The sequence below is a fragment of the Sphaeramia orbicularis genome, chromosome 15, assembly GCF_902148855.1.
Source record: "Sphaeramia orbicularis chromosome 15, fSphaOr1.1, whole genome shotgun sequence".
NCBI lineage: Eukaryota > Metazoa > Chordata > Actinopteri > Kurtiformes > Apogonidae > Sphaeramia > Sphaeramia orbicularis.
The window spans coordinates 4,674,538-4,700,485 of NC_043971.1; the positions used below are offsets into that span (position 1 = coordinate 4,674,538).

The following is a 25,948-nucleotide window of genomic DNA, read 5'->3' on the forward strand; positions in this document are numbered from 1 at the left end:
TATAGTTTTTATTTATTTCAGTTAACAAAGATGTTTTTACAATTCTAGTTTTCGTCATTTCATTAGTTTTTGTTAACGATAATAACCTTGGTGGGGTCCCAACCCCAAGGTTGAAAAACACTGTTAAGTGCTTATTAACTCTCTAATTGTAACTGTACTGGGGTTTTTTTTGGACTGTTTTTGAAAAAAAAAAAAAATCCAAAGTGCCCCTTTGATGGCCACCCAAAACTGGACTGTGACCTTGGCAGGAAACCAGTGTCATTACGACTGTGAATGTGCTGAAGCTCTGAATGCAATCAGTGAATAACATTCGACAGAATAATCAGCCGTGACACGTGAGCAGAACACACCGTCCTCTCCTCCCTCTAGATCTGTTTTCTCCCATGATGCCTCTGTGTTTTACTCTTTCATATCTCTACCTCCCTTTCTGGTAAGAGCTCCGACTCTCTCTCTCTCTTTCTCACGTGCCCTCTCTCCACCCCTTCTCTCTCTCTCTCTGTCTCTCTCTCTCTCTTTGGTCCATTAGCAGGAAGAACAGATCATAGACAGACGAGAAGAGACACCCAAGGCAGACGGAGCGCAAGAAGAAGAAGAAGAAGAGGAAAAAGAAGAAGAAGGAAACAACAAGGGATAGAAGAGAAGAAGACAAAGGAGAAGCCAGTCAGCATGGATGTTCTAAAGAAGGGGTTCTCCATCGCCAAGGATGGAGTGGTGGCGGCCGCTGAGAAGACCAAGGCCGGCGTGGAGGAGGCCGCTGCCAAGACCAAGGAGGGCGTCATGTATGTGGGTAAGAAGAGGGAGGAAGGAAGGATGGAGGATGGACACGAAGGAAAAAAAGAGTTCTTATATTTATAGGGAGTAAAAAGTAAAGAGGAAAAAAGCAGCATCTTTGTTCTGAAAAGAAGAAGATAAAATGAGTTTGAGCACAGATGGGTGGGGAGGGGGGGGAGGCCCAAACAAGTGTTGATGAATAAAAGAAAGAAAAGTTAAATTTAACATGAATCTGGACATTAAATTTTAAGATGCAGGAGGGATTTTTAGTGGGAGGGAAAGAGGCGTGGGACAGACGGAGGAGGAAGAGAAGGTTTAACCCAGGGCTTCAAATTATCATGTTCTTTCAGGTTCCACACTCAGCACGATTTGATCTGCAGTGGGCCGGACCAGTAAAATAAGAACAGAATAACCTAGAAATAATGACAACTGACAATTTTTGTCTTTGCTTTGGTTGCAAACCCCCCCCCCATTCAATGATGAAAATACTTACTTTTATAAACTATCCAAACTGAAAAGACGTGAATAACCTGAAAAAACTGAAATTTCTTTAGAAAAATAAGTGCAATTTTAACAATATTTTGCCTCAACTTATTATTTCTACATGTGCATTATGGATCAGATCTACAAAGACACTAAACCAGGGGTGTTAAACATGTGTCCCGGGGGCCAAATGCGTGCCGCCAAAGGTTCCAGTCCGGCCCCTGGGATGAATTTACAAAGTGTAAAAATTCCACAGTCCAGGCTGTGGAACTCATTTTAGTTTCGGTTCCACATACAGACCAATCTGATCTACAGTCAAATAATAACAGCAGAAGAACCGACAAAAAAGAATGACTCTAGATTTTCTTCTTGGTTTGATGTGAAAATAATATTACATTATGTCAATAAATAATGACAACTTCAAAGTGCAAAAAATAACATAAAATTCTGAAAATGTTTACATGTACAAACTTGCCTGTAACAATAAATTGTGAATAACCTGAACAAATATGAACAACCTGAAATGTCTAAAGAAAATTCAGCACAGTTTTAACTCTTTTCTGCCTGTTCCTCAGTGTTTAGTGTCTTTGTAGATCTGATCCATTATACACATGTAGAAATGAGAAGTTGAGGCAGAATATTGTTAAAATTCCACTTATTTTTCTCAAGAAATTTCAGTTTTTTCAGGTTATTCACATCTTTTTTGTTTGGATAGTTTATTAAAGTAAGTATTTTCATAATTAATTGTTTTTTTTGCACTAAAACATAGACAAAAATGTGTAGTTGTCATTATTTATAGGTTATTCTGTTATTATTCTACGGGTCCTGCCCACAGCAGATCAAATCAGGCTGAATGTGGAACCTGAAAGAAAATGAATTTGAGAACCCTGATCTAAACACTTGGTAATATGCAGAAAAACTGTTAAATTGTTAAAATTGTGCTTAAATTTCTTTATACATTTCAGGTTGTTCATATTTGTTTACATTTTATTGTTAGAGGATAGTTTGTAAATGTAAATATTTTCAGAATTTTATGTTATTTTTTGCACTTTGAAGTTGTCATTATTTATAGTCATACAGTAATACTATTTTTTTCACATCAAACTGAGAAGTAAATCTGCAGTCATTCTTTCTTGTCGGTTCTTCTGCTGTTATTAGTTGACTGTAGATCATGTTGGTCTGTATGTGGAACCGGAACTAAAATGAGTTCCACAGCCTCGACTGTCGAATTTTTGCACTCTGTAAATTCATCCCAGGGGCCGGACTGGAACCTTTGGTGGGCTGCATTTGGGCCCCGGACCGCATGTTTGACACCCCTGTTTTAAAGGCTGGAGCTGATGGAGTTGGAACATCTGTCTGACAGAAATAGGGTCGATTTAGAAAAAAGCAAAGAGAAAATAGAATGGAGAGATGGATGTAAAAAAGGACAACATGATGGTTTTGATAAGGTTTTGAGTTTTTGCTTTTCTGTTTCTCACATTTCTAACATTCCACTCAGTTTTGTCGTCACATAAATCACTAAATTACTGAATGAAACGACTCAAGCGCATAAAAAGAGTGGATGGAAAATGAAGGACAGGACGGATGGACTGATGGAGGACTCTGAATAATTCAGTCTGACGTTAAACTGCATGTTCAATGAGTAGAAATAGAAAGGAGGAGAAAACTGACCTATGTCTAAGTAACAAAAGCACAGTTTTACTCAAATAAGTACAAAAGAATAAAACGCAAAGTGGAAAAAATGAAGGGGAAAAAAAAGCTAAACAGACGAGAAGACGACTCTGAACAACAAGTGACGAGAAGTAACACACCGTGAAGGGTCGTATGGTGCTGCTAGCTAAAACGAAAAACGCTTTCGTATCATGTTACAAAGACGTATGATGTTGACAAAGACGAAAACGAAGGGAATTTAATCCATAATTTTTATCCGTTTTAGTTAGTTTTGAAAGCACACAATACAGTTTCAGTTAGTTATCGTTTTTTTTTCTTTTAATTACAGTTTTTATTCATTTCAGTTAGCAAAAATGTTTTTTCAATTCTAGTTTTTGTCATTTTGTTAGTTTTCGTTAACGATAATAACCTTGGTCCAGATCCATGAACCCGATCACAGACTGGTCCAGAGTCAGCGCTGTACGGGTGGATGTGGCAGATGCAGTTTCAGTTTCTGAATGTAGAAGCTGAAGCTGAGGAGTCAAGGGAAAGATGATGTAACTGTGTCATGGTGAGGGCACTGGGGGGGGGGGGGGGGGGGGGGGGGGGGGCTGTGCCATTACAGCGAAGTGGAGCGGAGTTTATTTTAATTATTCTCCAGAGATCCAGGAGAGTAAATGTTTGGGATTTTTCAGATACTTTATTTATTTATTTGTTTGTTTGTTTGTTTGTTTGTTTGTTTGTGTATTTATTTATTTATTTATATGGAGTTCCCTTTGCACCTTTGGATAGCATTTTTATTTTTTTATTTTTATTTTTATTTTTTTTTCAGGGTAAAGCTGTGAAACTCTTGTCCCCTTCAGATTACATAAATGCCTTGCTGGGCCTCAGGTGGTTATTTTAAAGTCAAAGTCAGCTTTTGCCATATGTGCAACACATACAGAAAACTGAAATTACAAGACTCTAAGCCCCCCCCCCCTCCCCCCACCCCCATGGAGCAAAGTGAACAGAGAAAAAAATATTTAAAAAAAACAGAACTACAACCGATAAACATTAATCATAGAATATAAGCATAAACAGCAGAGGGTTGAGGAGTCAATAAACAGACAAAGGTGCAACAGTGAAGTTGAACAGCTGAGGTATTGGTAATCAAAGTTATTGATTTAAATCAGGGGTCTCAGACTCATTTTAGTTCAGTTCCACATTCAGTCTGATTTGATCTCCAGTGGGCTGAATCAGTAAAATAATAACAGAATAACCGATAAATAATGACAACTCCAAATTTTTGTCTTTGTTTTAGTGAAAATACTTACTTTTATAAACTATCCGAACAAAAAAGATGTGAATAACCTGAAAAAACTGAAATTTCTCAAGAAAAATAAGTGCAATTTTAGCAATATCCTGCCTCAACTTATCATTTCTACATGTGCATTGTGGAACCAAACTACAAAGACACGGAACACTGAGGAACAGGCAGAAAAGAGTTAAACTGTTAAAATTGTGCTAAACCCTTTCGTACATGAATTATGAGAGCTTTAATCACAATTCTTTTTTTTTTTTCCTGATTGTTTTTATTCTTCTAAGCATTGAAAAAACAATGTGATTAAAACATTTTTTGTGAACCTATTTTTCATGGAGTTGAAAAAATGTCTACTCAGCTGGAAACCATGTGTTTCATTTTTGAAGTAAAGAAACATATTTACTGCTATACTGTGTGAAAACTATAAAATAAGAACATTTTTAATGCAGTTAATCTGATGTTTTCTCACATTTTAACAGATAATATGCAAAAAAAAAACCTTTTTGTATAAAAAACCCAAACTGTTAATTACAGTCTAATAATAATAATAATAATAATAATAATAATAATAATAATAATAATAATAATAATAAGTAACTGATTTCCACTCAAACATGTTAATGCAGATCAGGTTTATGAAGAACAGCAAAGTTAACAGTATGAATTACAGTGTATGGGATGGTGCATGAGTGTCCACTGTGTCAGCTGATATGGAACTAAAACGACAAAATCCATGAATATATAAGAGAACAGCTATAATAACTGTCCACTGGAGTGACCACTGCGCATGAAAGGGTTAATTTTCTGTCCCAGTTACATACATGTATATAGTGTTTTGTGAATTTCTGAGTCCATTCACTCCACAATAACCTGATTGTTGTGGTCGAATAAGTGTAGGTCGTTGGTTCAGAGCCAGCCCAGGTCGTCCCCACATGAACATTACAGTCCATTTGGAAAAGATGCACCAGCAGGTGTGTGTGTGTGTGTGTGTGTGTGTGCGTGTGTGTGTGTGTGTGTGTGTGTTACAGGAAATGATTAAAGGTTCCAGTCAGAGTGTGCATTCAGTTATCGACATGCAGGTGGATCCTCTGTGACTCAGGACATGGTCAGAGGTCTGGGGGTTGGACATAAACCCTCTGATCCTGTTACAGAACGGATCCATTTGCAGCTTTTATCGATCGTTTCCTCATGGATCTTTCTTCACTGTAAGACCGGATAAGTTGAGTTTACTTTGAAAAATTGAGTGAACCGGTTGCTTTAAAAAATGTAAGTAATGAGTAATGAAAACTTGAGTGTATTAAACTTAAATGCTTGATTTAAATGGAACTGCTATTTTAAGTCCAACACACTAAATGCCAAGTTAATTTAACTTAAGATTTGTTGCAACGTCAGTTGCTTTGTAAAATCATTAGACTTCATCTCATCTGTTCATTTTGCTCAGTTCCAATTTGATTTATACCAGGGGTCTCAAACATGCGTCCCGGAACCCAAATGTGTCCCACCAAAGGTTCCAATCCGGCCCCTAGGATGAATTTACAAAGTGTTTAAATTCCACAGTCCAGGCTGTGGAACTCATTTTAGTTGCGGTTCCACATACAGACCAACATGATCTACAGTCAAATAATAACAGCAGAAGAACCGACAAAAAAGAATGACTGCAGATTTTCCTCTCGGTTTGCTGTGAAAATAATATTACATTATGTCTATGAATAATGACAACTTCACATTTTTGTCTTTGTTTTAGTGCAAAAAATAACATTAATTTAGGAAAATATTTACATTTACAAACTATCCTGTAACAATAAAATGTCAATAACCTGAACAAATATGAATAACCTGAAATGTCTAAAGAAAATTCAGCACAATTTAACTCTTTTCTGCCTGTTCCTCAGTGTTTAGTGTCTTTGTAGATCTGATCCATAATGCACATGTAGAAATAATAAGTTGAGGCAGAATATTGTTAAAATTGCACTTATTTTTCTTGAGAAATTTCATTTTTTTCAGGTTATTCAAATCTTTTTTGTTTGATAAGTTTATAAAAGTAAGTATTTTTATAATTTAATGGGGTTTTTTGCACTAAAACAAAGACAAAAATTTGTCATTGTCATTATTTTTAGGTTATTGTTATTATTTTACTGGTCCGGCCCACTGGAGATCGAATCAGACTGAATGTGGAACCTGAAAGAAAATGAGTTTGAGAGCTCTGATTTAGATTAAAATGTTTTGCTACATAAACTACTTTGTATAATTATTAAACTTAATATATTGAAGTGTGTATGGAAGTTAGGCAGGAAGTCTGCTCACTGTAATATGTCAGTATAAGAAGTGCTTTTAACTTGGCAAGGCATTGAGATTTAACTTAAACAAGAGTTATTCTAGCTGAACAGTAAATCCATAGTTCTTCCTCTGGCTCTGACTCATGGTGCAGCTCTACAAAAATACAAACACAAAAAGGCCAATAAACACTGACATACACACATTCAGTCCAAATGAACACTAACAGCACAACCCGCTGAACCCCTGCACAGGAAAAGAACACATTTACAATAACATGCCCAATACCCACAATGCAATGCACAGATGAAAAAGGTGTGGTCATGACTTGGGATGTAACCATATGAAAATTTCATATCATGGTAATTGTGACCAAAATTATCATAGTTATCATTATTATCGTGGTATTGTTGAAATTGTGCTCAAAATGTTCAAAAAGTACTTATATACACACTAAAATAATTTAACCAAGTTGTATTTAAAATAAATAAATAAATAAATAAATAAAACAGAATAAAATAACAGGTACAGTGTCCCTTCTGTTGCAGAAACATTCAAATATTAACCCTTAGTGGTCTGAGCCTATTTTGTCTGTTTTTCAGTCCTTTTGATTTTGCCTTTATATACTATATAAACAAATGTTTACTATACCCATGTTTGGTATCTGTTTTTTCAGCACAACTTCCTCTATATCTTCTGCCTATTATTTTTTCACTTTAACCTACTATAAAAACATAAAAGGCCAGAAAACACACACACACAAAAAAATCCGATTTGAAAAATGTATATAATTTATTGCATAAATAACACACAGATGCTTAACGAACCTTTCCAAAGACTTTAAAAGTGAATATTGGTTCCAAATATTAGGTATATAAAATTAAAATTGTAATAAATTAAAATTATACTCAAATATTTGACATAAAAACAGATCTTTACAAAGGGTTTTTTCCCCTAAAAGTGTGGTAATTAAACACAGTTATCATGATAATTAGAATTTAAACGGTAATACCAACCAACTGCAATTTTACTGCAGTTTATAGTTATACCAGTAATCATTACATTCTTAGTCATGACTAAAACTTAGTGATTTAAATCCATTCAACTTTAACTGTTTTTCATACTTTCGACTATGTCTACAAATTAGTAGAATATACTGAACATTTTATAGTAACAGAATAAAACTGAAATCATTTAAGTACGTTGTAATTAAAGCATTTTAGTAAATACAAAGTCCGGGCTCACAGTGTGTGTGTGTGAGCTCTGCACTCCTTTAGTTTTACTGACAAAACAAATACACAGGTCGCAGTGATGTCACACTCCCATGAGCCACCTGTTGTTGTGTTGTTTTCCCAAATGGACTGTCGACTGCTGCTGGGAGTGGGGGGATGAGGGGGGATGAGAGGGGATGGGGGGGGGTGGGGGTGGTGGAAAACAGCAAGTGCAGAAGACAGAAGAATAAAATGTAGAGGCTTAGTGGGAGTAGGGATGTAACCATTACCAGTATAAGGATAAAACGCAGTCAAATTGCAGACGGTTAGTATTACCGTTTAAATTCTAATTATCATGATAACCATGTTTGATTACCGCACTTTTAGGGGAAAAAAACCCTATGTAAAGCTATGATTTTATGTCAAATATTTGAGTATAGTTTTAATTTATTATAATTTTAATTTTATATTCCTAATATTTGGAACCAATATTCACTTTTAAAGTCTTTGGAAAGGTTCATAAGCATCTGTATGTTATTTATGCAATAAAGTATGTACATTTTTCAAATTGGATTTTATATATTTTTGTGTGTTTTCTGTCCTTTTATGTTTTTATAGTAGGTTAAAGTGAAAAATAAAAGAGGCAGTCAATATAAATGAAGTTGTGCTAAAAAAAAAAAAAGATCCCAAACATGGGCATAGTAAACATTTGTTTATATAGTAATTTGCTTGTTCACTCTAAAAAAATATGTGTTCTATTGATTTGCGTGTCACATGTGATCAACTCAGATTTCCTGCACTAATGCCAGCAGGTCAAAGTCTTGGAGACCGCCCTGTTTAAATGAGCACTTTGTGTGTGCTTCTGGTTGTCGTCATGGAGACAGTCCGCTGTATAAACTGCTGTGGGATACACCAGCACTAATGACAACAGTGACTGGAATGATCCAGACGAAGGAAATGTACCGAAGAAGGAGTTTAGTTATAGAAGGTACTGATGACTCCTCCTGTGACTGGACCCAGACCATCCTCCTCCTGGATCAGACCTTATCCTGGTTTTGATTCTCCATGGAGGTTTGAGGTTAGCAGTTAGCGGTTAGCAGTTAGCGGTTAGCAGTTAGCACTGCTGCCCCACAGCAAGGTTCTAATAGTTTTGGATTTTTCATTATAGTTTAGTTTTATTTAGTTTTGACTTTTTTTCCCTCTAATTCAGTTAGTTTTAATTAGTTTTTAGAGCAGGTTTGATAGTATTTATTAGTTTTCGTTTTTTCCTAACTGTTTAGTTTAGTTTTAGTTTTGTCATATCTTTTATCTTTTTCACAGTTGTATTCAAATAAATCCCAGACAGGACTCTGCTGCTTTCTCCCAACTTTAGTCTCCATGTTTCCAGGAAGACGACTGGAAACCACAAGTGAACACAAGTGACGGACCGTTAAATATTGTATGGTGCCGCTAGCTAAAATTGCTTGAGGGAAATAAATTGCTTTCGTATCAATCTGACATTGACAAAGACGAAAATGAAGGGAATTTCATCCCTAATTTTTATCCGTTTTAGTTAGTTTTGTGAGCACACAATACAGTTTCAGTTAGTTATCGTTTTTTTCTTTGAATTATAGTTTTAATTTATTTCAGTTAACAAAAATGTTTTTACAATTCTAGTTTTCGTCGTTTTGTTAGTTTTCACTTAGGATAATAACTTTGGTTCAAACTGTCGCCTGTTCTCCTCTGAACTCAGCTCCAGCAGCTTTAGGGACAGTCTGAATACAGTCGTACAATGACAACAGTGTACTTCTACTGAAGTTTAACAGTCTGATAAAAACATGGACTGTTTCAGCCTCATAATACCTGTGTGTAAAACACCAAAACATCTACTGCCTTTGGTTTGATTACACTGGTCTACACATTTATACAAATGACCTGCTTCACACATTAAATGTGCTAAATGTTATGTATTTTAATCAGATTAATTGTTAAACTAATGACCAAAGTGTTGGTTTGTTGATGTTTTGCTGGTATACTGTATGATGGTGTGTTCTAACACATATATGTCGGTTTATGTATATTTATAGAGCAGATGTATAAATGTTCCACTGATAGAACCTGTACAGTTTCATGTATTGTCATGTGCAGACAGTGTTTGAAGTAGATCTGACACTAAAATTCCTTTGGAGTTAAACCCTTTCTATCATTAGTTCTTGAATTTCACATTTTGAGCTCAGACTGTATCTGTGAAACTACAACCAACCAGCATTTAGGACTGGATTAGTCTGGATCAGTGACTCAAATTTAAGTTGAACTCCTTTTCTTCTGGAGCCTTGGACTTGTAGACCAGTGTTATCAGTGGATCCTCCGTAAATGTCATGAGTCATTCTGTCTGTTCTTAAACCACACATTAGAACGGTTTATTTCAGCTGCACTGACACAGCGTAAAAGAACAGCAAAGCAAAGCCATTAGCACACATTAAAAGTGCACATTCATCAGATAGGTGTGTGTCTGCAGTCCTGGAGCTCTGCAAATGTTTATCAGCTTTTTCAGCCTCAGCTTCAGCTTCAGCTTCAGCTTCAGCTCATCTGCTGCTGGTCGTAAACAGATGCTGCATTACACAAACATACTGTTCAGACAAAGACTCCGTTCAGCCTCATGTGTCACATGTCCACAGCGCCCACTTAAAAGTCTGAAATACTAGAAAAAAAATGTTGTTACCGCCGTGTGGTTTCATGCCTCCGCTGATCAAGTCTGTTACAGTCTGTTCAGACTCTGGGAATTTAAGGAATTGAAGCACACATATTACGTGTATTTCAATTTAAAATGGTCACATACATAAACACTTAGAGGAGCATTAGTTTAACCCTTTATAGTTCAGTCCTCTCAAATTCAACATTTCAGCCTTAGTGTGTTTTTGGAGGACAGAACCAGACTTTATTACTTTTGTGAAATTTTTCAAAATTTTTTATCATGTAGAAAATCAAGGTTAATGAAGTTACCATATTTGGTTTCTTGCACATAAGTGGCAAAAAAAAAAAAAAAGTCCAAAAGTATATACACACACACACACACACACACACACAAGAAAAACTCATGCAAGGTTGAAGGAACATGTATTTGATAACATTAGGACATGACTTTTGTCCCAATGCAGATATTGTGGAGGTTCATTTTTGTTTTTGTTTTTGTTTTTTTGTTTTATATTTTATTTATTATTATTTAACACTCTTTTATTAAGTAATGTTAGTTCCTTTGTTGGGATTGAACAAAAATAATGTTATGAACTAATAGAATCTGAACATTTGAACAGGATGTTAAACTGTAATGTTTGTAAAATAGAATTTCAGTTTGAACACAGGAACATTTTGTGATATAACATTAGATCCTGTTGTGATCAAATAAAAATGTGTTTAGTATTTGTCCATATTTCTGGTGTAAATCAATTCTTCAAGGAAATACTCATTTAAAAAAAAAGAAAGAAACAAAAAAATTGCCTTTTTAACAGTATCGTGATATATCGTGTTGTGATCCTAGTATTGTGATTTGTATCGTATCACCAGATTCTTGCCAATACACACCTCTACACGTCAGCACACACACAATAACCCTGGACATGCAGAACCTCCAGAACCTGGGGTTTTGGACATCCCATCATGTCCTGACAACAAAATACATGCAGAAACGTTTGTCCTCATACCAGGCTCCCATGTTCGAAACATGACATGAATAAATAATGCAGACATCAGCTGAGCTTGGTTTGTCTCTGGTGAGAAACCAGGTCAAATTCAGTCTGCAGCAATTCAAAGGTCCCTCCAATCCCATTTTATTTACATTTAAATGACCGACATGGAACTGGAAATAAGACACGGAAGAAAGACAGTCAAGGTTTCAAAGACATATTGAAGTTTTTTTTTCTTTCTCTCCAGGGAACAAGACGATGGAGGGAGTAGTCACTGGTGTTAATACAGGTAAACCAGAAAACAAGTCAACAATTCAACTGTCATTATTCACTGACATTTTCTTTTTACTTCCCCTTTCTATACTTATGTACATGATAGTATACACAACACTGTATGTCATTATTTTCATACAGTGTCCATGTAGTCGTACCAACTTCAGAAGGATTGAAGAACTTTTTACTTGTAGGGAATGTATGGTGGTAAATCTGTGTCATCAGATTCTGAATTATAAAAGAAATTGAATTTGTGGCACTGACATTTTTTTTTTTGCACTGAAATTAAGTATCTGAATTGTTTGTCTCTGAATTCAACTATGTTCATAAATTTAGAATTTAAAAAAATCAGATGCAATAAATCCAGATGCAAACATTCAGGTGCAAAAATTCAGATGCAAAAAATTCAGATACTTAATTTCAGTGCAAAAAAATCTAGTGCTAGAAATTCAGTGGCTTTTGTAATTCAAAATCTGATGACAGATTTACTTCCATACTATTTTTTGTTGTCAATAGTTTACGTAGTGGTGGTTATTTCCTTTGTCCTCCAGTCGCCCACAAATCGACTGAACAGGCGAACATCGTGGCAGACACCGCTGTCACCGGGGCCAACGAGGTTGCCCAGGCAACAGTGGAGGGGGTGGAGAATGCAGCCCTGGCAAGTGGATTCGTTGCCAAGGTGAGTGAGGTCACCTGACCCCAGAGGGGATTCTGGGTATATACACTAATAATGATAATAATAATAATAATAATAATAATAATAATAATAATAATAATAATAATAATGATAATAATAATAATAATAATAATATTGTTCACGGTGAAATTATTATAGATGATATCATATAGTTTTTTTGTCTTTTTTAGACATTTATTAGAACAAATTCCTTGACGTACAGTTCAGTCTCATACATATTGCAAAGTTCTTGTCTTGTATATATTTTTTCCTTCTGAATTATATCAGATTGGGACTATAATTATTATTATAAGTCAATAGACAAGTCAAATATCTCCTTGAGAAATCTTGAGAAATATTTTTTAAATTTTCTTGCATTAAGTCAAAGTAAACACACATTTAAATCCTTTAAATGAAATGAAAATGAAAACAAATTACCTTGTACTTGTGTTTTCAACCCATATTAATTAGAAAATAAATCTGGAACAGATATTTAAATATTTAACTTGTTATAATGTGTAACATTTACTCTGTCTTTCTTCATTTCCAAATTCTTGGTGATTGGCTGAGAGCAGGAGGAGGCGGAACCTGTGAGTGAGGAGGTGCCTGATTGGTTGCATGGCTTAATGCTCATCACAGCTTCATTAATCTGACATAACCTGCATTCAAACCTGCTGAACGTCAACATTTACTGGTAGATTTGCACTGACTGGTTAAGAACCTACATATTAAGACAGTTTAACTCTTAAAAAATGTTATGATCACAAAAAATGATCTTTTTTCCAGTACACTGGTCCTCAACTCTTAATTTATTAAAATGTTCCAAATATTAAAGTACTTTAAACAACACATACTAAACCACAGGTGTCAAACATGTGGCCCGGGGGTCAAAACCGACCCACCAAAGGGTCCAGTCCGGCCCATGGGATGAATTAGTGAAATGCAAAAATTACACTGAAGGTGTTAACAATCAATCAAGGATGTTTAAATCATTTTAGGTCAATTCAATCAAAAGTTGGTCAGACCAGTAAAATACTATCAGAACAACCTATAAATAATGAAAACTGCAAATATTTCTCTTTGTTTTAGTTTTAAAAATGTAAAATTACACAAAAATGTTTACATTTACAGATTAGCCTTTTACAAAAAATGTGAATAACCTGAACAAATATGAACAAACTTAAATGTCTTTATAGTAGTATATCTAATTTTAATAATATTCTGCCAGTTATTAAATGTTTTGATGAAGTTGTGATGCACATGTATATATGATAAACTAAGGTGTAATATTGTTAAATTTTTAAAAGAATTTTCAGGTTGTTCATATTTGTTCATGTTATGTTCAAGTACAGTTTGTAGATGTAAACATATTCCTCATGGAATTTGACTTTTTTCAGTCAAAAGCATAGAGAAAACTTTGGAGTTGACATTATTTATCAGTTCTTATTGTAATATTTATATATTATTTGACTGGTCTGGCCCACTTTAGATCATATCAGGCTGTATGTGACCCTGAACTAACATGAGTTTGAAACCCCTGTTCCACAACATTGATTCACCAGTAAAGCCCATGGAGTTGGATCACTGACAGTGGATGGACACACTGGGTTTTTGTTCAGTTAATGACAGATTGGACTGAAAAAAAACACCTTTTCTTCAGTTTTCTCTGTTTTTGGTAGAATAATCCTCAAATGTAATCTCAGCAGGATGATTAAAGCACATGATCAGTAAATTAGATATCAGAAAATAGGTGAACTTCACTAGAAAAAATGCAAAATACAGAGGATAATATTATGATAAATGAAGATAAATCACTTAAAAAAGGTTAAATTCAGAGAAAAATTCATTTGGGAGCTGACACAAAAAAAAGTACCACTGGGTCTTTATGGGTTAAACCCACAGAGTTTTTAGTCCAGTGGAGGTAAAACCAGATCTGATGGAGTCGGTGTCAGACCTGAGTTTCTCCATCACATGAAAAGAAACTTTAAGTTCTTCTTTTATTCTGTGAATCTGTTAGAGAGTGTGAACAGATGGGGTTCAGCTCCATTAAAAATAAAACACAGGATTATTTATTTATATTTATTTTTTTTAACATTATTATTATCCAGACAGAGGCCCAGGACCCACTGAAAACAGGTTTGGACTAGGGCTGTGTATTGGCAAGAATCTGGCAATATGATACAAATCACAATATTAGGACCACGATACGATATATCGTGATATATCACGATATTGTTAAAAAGGCAAAAAAATTTGTTTGTGTTGTTTCTTCTTCTAAGAGAATCTTTCCTGGAAAAATGTAATTATACCAGAAATATGTACAACTACTAAATACATTTTTATTTGATGAGAACAGGATTTAATACCATATCACAAACTTTCCTCTGTTCAAACAAAATGTTAGAAATAATAGTTACTAAATAAATAACATTATGTTTACAGACATTAGAGCTTAAGATTCTGCTCATATGTTCATATTCTATTAGTTGTGAATAGAATGCATAGTGCACAGTCCATGAATCATCCAACATCAGAACATTATTTTTGTGCGATCCCAACAAAAGAATTGACATCTGCCTCTCTCAGACAGTAAAAAGTGCCTTTAGGATGATTGAAATAACACTGTTTTGTTAAATAATGGTTATCAGTTTTTTAAAAAATTATGTGCATGACCTGCAATATCACAATAGTACTTTTTTTAGTACAAACAGAGCAAAATACCCATGTGAATATAGAAATAAAAAAAAAACACAAAAAAGAAAAACAAAAACATGAACCTCCACCATATCTGCATTTGAACAAATACCTAAAAATATCCATACAATACTTTTTAATATTCATACAGTATAATGAAATGAAATATCACGATATATTGCAGAACTGATATTTTCTTACACCCCTAGTTCGACCCCCCAGTTGAGAACCACTGGTTTAAAGAACTCAGTTTCAATATGTGGATGACGCATTTGTTTAATAATGTGATTAGATATAGATTTAACATTTCCCCATATTTCCAGATTCACTCACTAGAATGGTTGATTATGTTTTTTGTTTTTTTTTCCTGAAAAATCTTGAAAATAAGCCCAACAAAGTAAGACAGGATAGGTGTTTTACTCACTGACTGGGTTTCATTTGAAATTAATAATAATAATAATAATAATAATAATAATAATAATAATAATAATACATCACACTTATATATAGGGGTGTGTGTTGGGAAGGATCTGGCGATACAATACAAATCACAATACTAGGATCAGAATACGATATATCACGCTATATCACGATACTGTTCATATGGCAAAATTTTTTGTTTCACTTCTTTTTTTAAAAGATTTTTTTATGGAAAAACTTATAGTGCAGTATTTGGATAAATAAAGTTTTAACACACAGCTTTACCAGTACAAAAAAAACCCACACAAACAAATAAATAAATAAATAATATTTTACAGACATTACAGTTTAAGATCCTGCTTAAATGTTCGTATTCTATTGCGAAAAGAATACATAGTGTTCAGTCCCTGAATCATCCAACATCAGAACATTATTTTTATGCATTCCCAATAGAAAAAACCAATTTTCTCTTTCAGACAGTAAAAAGTACTTTTAGGATGATTGAATTATCCATTATTTAACAAAACAGCGTTATCAATTTCAAAAAACTACATTTATGACCTGCGATATCACAATAGTGCTTTTGTAGAATACAAACAACAGAACAAAAAAACCCATGTGAATATAGAAACAAAAGAGCTGGAAAAACAAAAGACAAAAATGAACCTCCACAATATCTGCATCTGAATAAATACCTAAAAATATCGATACAGTACTTTTTAATATCGATACAGTATCGTGAAGTGAAATATCACAATATATTGCGATAACGATATTTTCTTACACCCCTGCTTATATAACGCTTTTTTGGACACTCAAAGATGCTTCACAAACAAACAAAACAAAAAGAACAGAGAGAGAGAAAAAAAGAGGCTGAAGAAAATGCACGTTTGAACCGGTGAGTTTGGATTATTTTACCTGAGTTCATCTGTTGGTGTCTCTCATGGACTCTGGTCGGTTCTGTCCAAAACAAGGGATGGAAAGAAGTGGATCAGGTTGTTGTTGCTTTGTACAAATGTTTCCTATTGCAGGATTCGATCCAGGTCAGAGACGGGGAAAAAAACAGGCATCAACATTCTCACAGTCACGTATACGCTGACTAACACGGCTTTTCCTTCAACCTAACATCTCCTTGGCTTCCTCCACTCTATAAGCAGTTGCTGTTTCTTTTTGTATAACCCTGGTGCTCATGTAAAGTTACATTTCTCCTGAAACACATACAGGCTAAACCAGCAGAACGCTGATCTGCAGATCTGTCAATAGTTTGGGAATTAATGGTTTGTGAAAATTCAATGGCTTTCTTTGCTATAAATTTGACAAAACTGAATATTTCAGGTTTTTAGACCAAATCAGAGTTTGTTAATGTTTTAAAATCATGGATGAGTCATGAATAAATCAGCTGCAGTTTAATATATGACCATAAGTAATGACCGACTCTCAGCCTATTATTGGTGTTTTTATTGTGCTGGTCTTAGTGGTTAAATCCATGTTTTAACAGCAGTTTAATATAGTGTTGGGCCAGACTTCACACAGATTCATGTAATTCCAATGATTTTACAGATGAACAACAACAATTTGACAATTCTGAGATTAACACATGAGAGGAGTAACAAATAAATTGTGGAAAGAAAATCAATAGAGTAGAAAAAGAATTAAAAGTAGTAAAAATATAAACATAAATGTAAACATGAAAAGTTGTTCAAATGGTTAAAAACAATACATTTGATATGAGCTTACGGAAGCATATTGCATTCACACAAAAAATTAAATTTGGCTCTGTTTTTCTGAATAACGAGATAATTATCTTGTAAAAACAGAGCCGAATTTTTATTTTTTCAGAAAACTGTAACTCATTAATTCGGATATTCAGAAAAACAGAGCCGAATTTTTTTAAACTTATTTTTTCTCGTAATTACGAGATAATTATCTCGTTAATTCGGAAAAACAGAGCCAAATTTATTTTTTGTGTGTGTGAATGCAATACGCTTCCGTAAGAGACAGTATTTTGTTTTGAAGGTTATTTTTGTCATTTCCCCTAAACCTGCCCCATGGTGGTCACAAATGCATAAATGAATGAATTAAAAAAAAGAAAATGTGTCTTTTATTGGAGTTTATATTATCTTTGGATGACCCATTTCCACCCTGGTAAACTAGTAGATATGGTCAGCATCATCTGACATTATCAACAGAAGGCTGAACTTTAAACTGATGTGGGTTCTGACTGTTTGAACCTGTTATTGGTGAAAAAAGCTTCAGTATTTCCATAGAAGCTGATCTTCAAGTCCACAGCTTCAGTGGAACCTAATGACAGTAGATTAAAACCTGGGAATGACAGTGAGGTGGGACACAGTAATGAGTGTACTTATCAAAATAATTAGCTTTACATGTTTACGGAGAAATGTAGCTGGAACTGCAGGTGCAGGTTGTCATGGTTACCACAGGTGTGTGTGTTTGGTTCGTTCTGCAGGCTGACCTCCCAAAAACAGAAGCAGGAGGAGAAGAAACTCAACAGGATGCACAGTAGGTAAGAAAACAAGCCAACACAAACTATGAGTGCATTTGGAGTTCGGAGTTTTAGGCTACGATTATATGTAGATGGGTATATTAGAAAACGGATATTTCCCGCTCTCTGTTTCCAAAAAAAAAAAAAACTCGTGCAGACGTGATTGTTTTTGGAAAACTCTGTTTGCATGGCCTCATATATCTACACCGTTCAGAGCATGCCAGGCCTGTAGATGGCAACATAGTGAGATGAACGAGTACCATTAATTAATCAGAAACCTGAAAAGAATCACAACTAGGGATGTAATGAAAATTTCATATCACGATTATTGTGATTAAAATGATCATGGTTACCATTATTATCACGGTATTATCACGGTTGAAATGTGCTCAAAATGTTCAAAAAGTACTAATACACACACTGAAATAATTCAACCACAATTGTATTTTGAAAAAAACAAAACAAACAAACAAGCAAACAAAAAACTAAAATAATAGGCACAATGTACTTTCTGTTGCAGAAACATTCAGATATTAACATGTAAACATCAAACATACAAATGTGCATTGAAGATGACACCTTATGGACACGGTTTGACCATTTTCCAGATCAAGTTTGAGTTGTTTTAGTTTCTTTTTCAGAGATAGATAAACAGTCTCTCTCTTTCTCTGTGTGCTTGGACCAGGTCTCTCTCTCTCTCTCTTTGTCTTTCAAAGTGTGGTAATCAAACACGGTTTTCATGATAATTTGAATCTAAACGGTAATACTAACCGTCTGCAATTTTACCACAGTTTATCGTTATACCAGTAATCATTACATCCCTAATCACAACAAAACGATACTTATGCTGCATTCCAGGCTGTTTTTTGAGCCCGTAAGTCACGACTTCAAACCACGACTCACGACTTTGTAATGTTCCAGGCAAGTCACGCCAAACTGCCTGAACGCAAGGAATTGTGGGAGATGTAAACAAACCAGCATGGTTTGTTATGTTCATTTACAATCATTTCTATCACTAAAGGTGTTTGTTCTTTGCTTATTTGAGGGAAACAGAGGAGGAAAAACGGCGCATAAGGCAAGAGAAGCTGTTCTACCTTTGATGTTATTTGTATATTTGGATTTGTATTTGATATTAATTTATTCTTGCACTCATCGGACTAAAAACTAGCTAACACTAGAGCAGCTGCTGATTATACAGAACATTTGCAGATAAATAATGTCAGATCAATACCTTGTTTTAATAAACAACCTGCATAAACACCACATCCATGGGGGGGCGCCATTGGTATGTGACGTCAGAACTCGGAACTGGGAGAACATGGATGTCGTGCGAGTTCACGGGTGGGAAGTCACAGGTTTGACTGACATTCCAGTGCATTTTCACCAGTAGAAGGATGGAAAAAACACCAGTTATGGGTGGACTGGAACGCAGCATGAACTGAGCTGAATGTGGCCCCCGGAAGAAAATGAGTTTGACACCAGTGGATGAAGCTGAGAAGTAAAGTTAAAAGCATTAAACAAATGAGAAAATAAAGAAGTTTGGTGCTAGCGAGTGTTAGCATCTTCACTAATTAATCTTGATAAGGCTTTTATGAGGAGTTTCCACATCTTCATCCATCATATTGTGTTTTTCAGTCGTTTATCTGTTCTGTCCAGTTCAGTGGAAGGTGCATGACGTCAACATTTACGTCTGTGTGCAGCGGTCATGAAAACTGTGGCGTTCATCCAAGATCTCCGTTTCCCTGTGTTTATACACAAACGTGAAAATGGAGATTAGCCAAAATCTCCATTTCGGTTGGAGTTTTAGAAACCTCTGTTTTTGGTACACATGCCCATTGATGTCGTGTAAACGATAAGCGCAAACACAGAGAAAAATCTCTGTTTCCAAAAATCCCCGCCTATGTGTAAATGTACTCTCAGCCTGTCACACATTGGGCAACATAGAGGGGGCGGGGCTTATGACTATAACTCCAACCAACCACAAGGGGTTAATCATATTTTGAATAACTGTTGTGTTCCTTGTAAATATCACATGCAAATGAATTCATCAAATTTGTCTGTCATTGATCTTATTTATTCATTTATAGACTCTCAGTACGACCAACCAGAAGTCACTTCCTGTTTCTTCCCGTCCAATGAGGAACAAGAAAAGAGGACCCTTCATTGTAGCCGACAGCGGAACTTCTAACCTTTGACCTATTGACCCTGATAACCCTAAAACACCCCTCTGTGTTCTACTGTGTGTAACTTAACCTCATTAGCCGACAGCAAAACTCCTCCTCTTGCCTCCTGTTGTCATGGTAACACTGCCTCTGCTTTACACATACACAAACGGCGAATTCAATCAGATGTCTCACCTGATTGGTCGGTGTGGAATGACATCATAGGAGCTGAGCGCTCACATAATTACGCTGCCTCTGTGTCCTGTAAGCCACACCCCCTTCCTGTCAGTCACTGGGCTGACTCCGCCCCCTGTCAGAAGGACATCTGAAGCCTTTCTGTGCATGTTGCTCTACTCACACACTAAAAATAACCACAAAACACACACACACACACACACACACACACATACACACTGCTGACATTAACGATGCTTCAGAACCAATTTTATAGAACAATAAGTGAAATAAAGACAAGTTTTAAACCAAACTCTTCCCTGCGGTTCTTTGTCTCTGGGGGTTTTGGGGAAACAATAAAACAAACTGTACTTTTGGGTATTACTGTCTAGTTCGTTAAATCCTTGATCTAAGGTTGTTTATGAAGAGAAATCAGTCCCAATAGTGATTTCTAGTTTTAAGATTCACTCAGATCCAAATCAGAATCAATTTGTACAGAGAAATGAAAATTAGAATCAGATCAGCTCTAAATAAGAAACTGATGCTAAAGAAACATTCAACTAAATACATGAAAAAAAGTGGGAGGCAGTGTTCAATACTAATAACTCAGATGACGATTGGCCAGATATGTGGAAAACACATCAGATATGCACTGATTCACAGATGTGGAGGGAGTTCTCTGGGAAGAATCTGATACGTTCTTTTGTTGTTGTTGTTGTTGTTGTTGTTGTTGTTTAATCACATCTAAGGTTAAGAGTAAATATCTGAGTATAAATGACCATTCTGGAGAGAATGTGGAGAAATGGAAGCAGACCACTCACATGTATTTTAGAAAATCTCATAAATTGTCTTTGTTTTGGGAAAATATACACAGATGTTTCTATGAAACTGGGTTTATTTTAGTATCTGACACTTTTCCATCTTTTTAGACCCAATAATAAGAGGTAAATGTAGACATATTTCCCCCCAGGATGAACCTAATGATGACCTCAGATAAACGCACAAAAAAAATTATACTCTTGCTCTGAGCCCATTAGCCCCACCCCCCATCAACACATTAGCATTAGTTGTCCGCTCCAACAGAAGTGAAAGTTGCTGCTTCGCTTGTTGCGTTCACTGTAACCAGAGACTCAACAAGGCTTAAGGTTTACAATTTATAAATTGTGACTTTTTAGTGCACTATTGCAAATTTATTTTCAAAATATTACGACTCTAATCACATAAAAGTAGGACATTATTTTCATTAAATTATGAGGTTTTTTAAAACTATGACTTTATTCTCATAAAATTATCACATTGTTTGTATTTGACTTTATTCTCATAAAATTACGGTTTTTATCTTGATATATTATGACTTTATCCTCGTAGTGACAAATGTTTTTATTTTCTTATGTGGCATTAATACACTGTTGTAGTTTATAAATGTTGAAAATATTCATAAAAATTTAAGTAAAAAAAAAAAAAAAAGCTTCAGTCAGAGGAGCAGATGCAGACAGAACAACAAAGACAGAAGTGCAGAATCCTGTACATCTGTCCAGCTGCATTATGGGAAATGTAGGCATTAACAGCAGACTACAGATCTGATTGTGTTTTCAGCTCTGTGGGGGTGAAATATAATCAGTGCATTTGTCCTTCACATATTTTCGCTTACTTTAAGTCAGTATCAGAGCATACTGGAGCATCTGGAAACACCTGGGTGTGGTGTCAGCCACGTATGAGGATGAAGATCGAAGAAGACGAAGAAGATGCAGCAGCAGATATTGAAGACAGTGAGCAGATGGGAGCAGCAGCAGCTGGTGGGACTGTGCTGGTATTTATAGAACACATTTGTGCAGTATTGATGTACGTTCACTCAATGAAGGAGGGTTTGTGCTGAAACGGGGTCAGTCTGATTTATTTACACCTTCTGCTTCTGGAACTCCTGCCTCACACTCGGTTCAGTCATTTAGAGTTTTCTGTCTTCGCTGTAAGCCCGGATGAGTGGAGTTTACTTAAAAAAACTGAGAAAAAAAATCAAGTAATGATTAATGAACTTTTTAAGTACATTTAACTTCAAATCTTTGTCAGCTGCCTTGCATAATTATTATGTGACAGGTTAAAATGCCTTATTTTTTGTAACTTAGAAAGTGCATTATTTTTTTGAAATGTTCCTCATGGGTCATTAATAATTGTATTTGTTCTCAGGTATTATTATATATTTATATAGATTGGTACTGGAGTACACAGGTACAGTATAATTACATTTATATTGAATTAATGAGAGAAAATACAGGTTTATATAAATTTAATATTACATTTAAAATGGTTGTTATTAAAATCATTACATATTTTGTTTAAAAAGCTAATGCATTTACAAAGGTTTTATTTAAAACAAGCGATGTACTGCTTTGTTCCATGTTTCATGTCTGATCGATATACTAAGAGGAAGTTGTTGTACGCATGTGCGTTGTTGAGATGAGTGTTGTAATGGCTGCCGTTGAATAAATTATGGACGAGTAAGGAGACGTAGCGAGTTCATGGTCTTTTCACACACACAACACAGCCATCTCCCTCGAATGTCCGAGCAGAGAGGGCAGCAATTACACTTAAAAAATTTCAATGCACTAAATTCCAAGTTGATCAAACTAAAAATATTTAGTAATAATAACTATGCAAAGCAATGCATAGGTCCTGGGTTTGATTCCAACACCAGTCGACGGGGGGTGGGACCTTTCTGTGCGGAGTTTGCATGTTCTCCTGTGTCTGCGTGGGTTCCCTCCGGGTACTCCGGCTTCCTCCCACCATCCAAAGACATGCACTAATAGGTTAACTGGTTAATCTAAATTGCCCATAGGTGTGAATGTGAGAGTGATTGTTTGTCTCCATATGTTCAGCCCCGCGATGAACTGGTGACTTGTCCAGGGTGTACCCCGCCTTCGCCCCTATGTAGCTGGGATAGGCTCCAAGCGACCCCCGTGACCCTAGTGAGGATAAAGCGGGTTCAGAAAATGAATAAATGAATGAACTATGCAAAGCAGTTGATATTACAAAAGAGTGTATTCACACCTACTTCGTTTAATCCGTTTAAAACAGACCAGAGTTTGTTTCCCCAGAAAGTCCAGACTTTTTTTTTTTTAGATTTATAGGTTATTCTGCTATTATTTTACCGGTCCGGCCCAGTTGAGATCAAATCAGGCTGAATGTGGAACCTGAAACAACATGAGTTTTAGAGCCCTGCTGTAGAACATGAGCTGCATTAATGACACTATCATCTTCCACATCCTTCATTTCTGTAAAACAAAACTCAGATTATAATAAGTTATAGAACTCCATCCACTGTGACATGTTTAATAAAATCAAACATCAGTGTTTATGATCCGTCTTTTAATCAGTGACAATCAGAACATGGATTTATTTTATTGTTTTCATCAAAGGGACGGTGCAAATTAACAAACACAACATGTGCCTAAACACACCATCAAAGCCGATGCTAATGTCCATCTGTTGTTCCTACATTCAGTGGTCCAGTCCAGCGGACTCTTTCAACACATGGATTCATTGTAATGGATTAAAATCAGTGTTTTCATTTGTTTGTTCAGAGGGATACAAAATAGCTCAGATGCACATTGTTGTTTTTTTCCCCAAATCAAGGGTTAATGGACTTGTTTTTTAAACAACATCAATATGTTTCTGTTTGAATAATTCATAACTAAAATACATTTATTCAATTATTATCATTGTTTTCATATTTTTGAGTCAGCCTCTATGTTTAAAGTTGTAGTTTTTACTTTAGATTTCTGTTCTCACTGACTGGCCCTGTGCTGCTGTCTGCCCTCTACTTCCCTCTAGTGGCAAAAACAACAAACTGCAGCTCACTGTTTTATTATTCATGTAACTCAGGGGTTCCCACAGTGGGGTACGTGTACCCTCAGGGGTACTTGGAAGAAGCCCAGGGGGTACTTGAAATATTTTGGGAAAAATACATTAAATAAGTCATAATGTGCTGAAATATAAAACATAATAAATACATTCATATAATATTTTTATAAGCTTTGGTAATTGAATGTACTGAAACTGTGGACTATTAAACAGCTCAAATAATGTACAAAGCTAAAAATAATCTGTTATGTATACAACAAATATACAGAAATTATTCAGTATTCATGGGGGGGTGGGGTATAATTTAAGGGAGAAAATTAACTTTAAAATTCACTTAATACACACGACTAGGAAAGGTTTTTGTGTTTCAGTCAGCGGGGTGAGACTGTGGAACAGATTTAATATAGAGTTAAAGCAACGTCCAAGCATGAAACTATTTAAAAGAACGAACAAAAACATGCTTGTTGTATAATTTGTTTTTATATACAGTGTCTGTGTGGTTCCTTATGCATAAGTACATATTTATGTAAATAATAATGGAAAAAAACAAAACAAAAAACCCCTAAACGTGTGCTAGGGTCATGGGTGTGCAGACTACTGACTTACCCCCTCTGTGGAGCAGGTACGTGTTCTACAAAGTAAAGAGCATTATTACTCACCCTGACCATGCGCTCGAAAACAGGTTTGTGTTGATGCCCTCTGGGAGGCACTATCTCACTCCCAGCAGGAAAACCAACCATTACACCAGTGTTGGGCAAGCTACTTGGAAAATGCAGTGAGCTAAGCCAACAGTTACTCTGCAACGAATGAAGTTTAACTACACAGAAGCACCAGCCAGTCTAAGTTACAGTTACACAAACTCTGCAGAAGTAGCTCACTACATGTGAAACTACTTTAAGTTACACCAACTAAACATGGTGAGAAACATAAGAAACTACATGTTTAAATGACCAAACACATGCAAAGTCATTTCCATTGGGTTATCAATATACATGTCAGAGTAACTAGAGTTAAAGACCAAAGATTACTGGCCAGTTACTGACATCTGCAGATGAGGATAGAGGTAACGATGCTCACTATGCTCCGACTGGAGTTCAAAGTCACATGAAGTCAAGGGCAGTAAACAGAATGCTGTGGATGGCTGTGCAGACAGGAGACCCACTAAAAACCAGAGGGGGGGGGGGGGCTCTACGTCCTGCGTCACACACATCGTGGACAGTGCACTTTGAGTTTCTTTTTGATGTGTGGAGGAGAATGATTTATTTTAGGTGAAATATGAACAAGGATCTGCTGTCAACTTCAGATTTAAGTATTTTATTTAAACAAATGTTCAAAAATAACTGTAACCCTATGTTTGCCTCATGTTGAATATATTTACATTCATGCAGCTGCTTGTGTTTCCAGTAAAACCTACAAACTGAACCTGATCAAACCAGGATCATTTTATAATAGTGAACAAATACTACTGACGGATTTTGGGTAAACTAAATAGAGTAGTCTGACATGTCACTGTTTCTACAACAGTGCATTTTTCTGGACGACTTAAAAAAAAAAAAAGAAAGCAAAAATTGAGAATATATCCACCTCTCCAGGGACCAGTACACCAGTGACAAACTGGTTCCTTTAGTGCAGTGTTTGTCAAACTGGGGGTGTGAAGTCTTTCAGGGGGGTCATGGGTTCACTCCTGGGTGTTTTGTTGTTCAGGTTAGAACATGTGTCAGGTGGAACTAATGTTTTAGTGTTGTTGCACCCTGGACTCATTTTACGGATGTACACCAAACCAATCTACTGCCATGGTGATCTGTCACTGGACACAGAGTTTAGGTTTGGACAATGG

At 35.6% G+C, this 25,948-nt stretch overlaps 1 protein-coding gene across 4 annotated transcripts; it reads left to right on the plus strand.

Moving 5' to 3' along the window:
- Window positions 1-458: 458 nt before the first annotated feature.
- On the plus strand, window positions 459-20,564 carry LOC115434547 (alpha-synuclein-like). 4 transcript variants are annotated; one of them, XM_030156581.1, is made up of 6 exons: window positions 459-787; window positions 11,599-11,640; window positions 12,176-12,303; window positions 12,876-12,902; window positions 17,882-17,934; window positions 20,005-20,564. In XM_030156581.1, the coding sequence occupies exons 1-6, from the start codon at window positions 667-669 to the stop codon at window positions 20,054-20,056; spliced, it is 423 nt and encodes a 140-aa protein (XP_030012441.1). In that variant the 5' UTR covers window positions 459-666; the 3' UTR covers window positions 20,057-20,564. The 4 variants fall into 4 exon arrangements, with proteins under 4 accessions (XP_030012441.1, XP_030012443.1, XP_030012442.1 ...); XM_030156583.1 differs by having other exon boundaries at window positions 462-787; window positions 17,882-17,938; XM_030156582.1 differs by lacking the exon at window positions 12,876-12,902 and having other exon boundaries at window positions 476-787.
- Window positions 20,565-25,948: the final 5,384 nt, after the last annotated feature.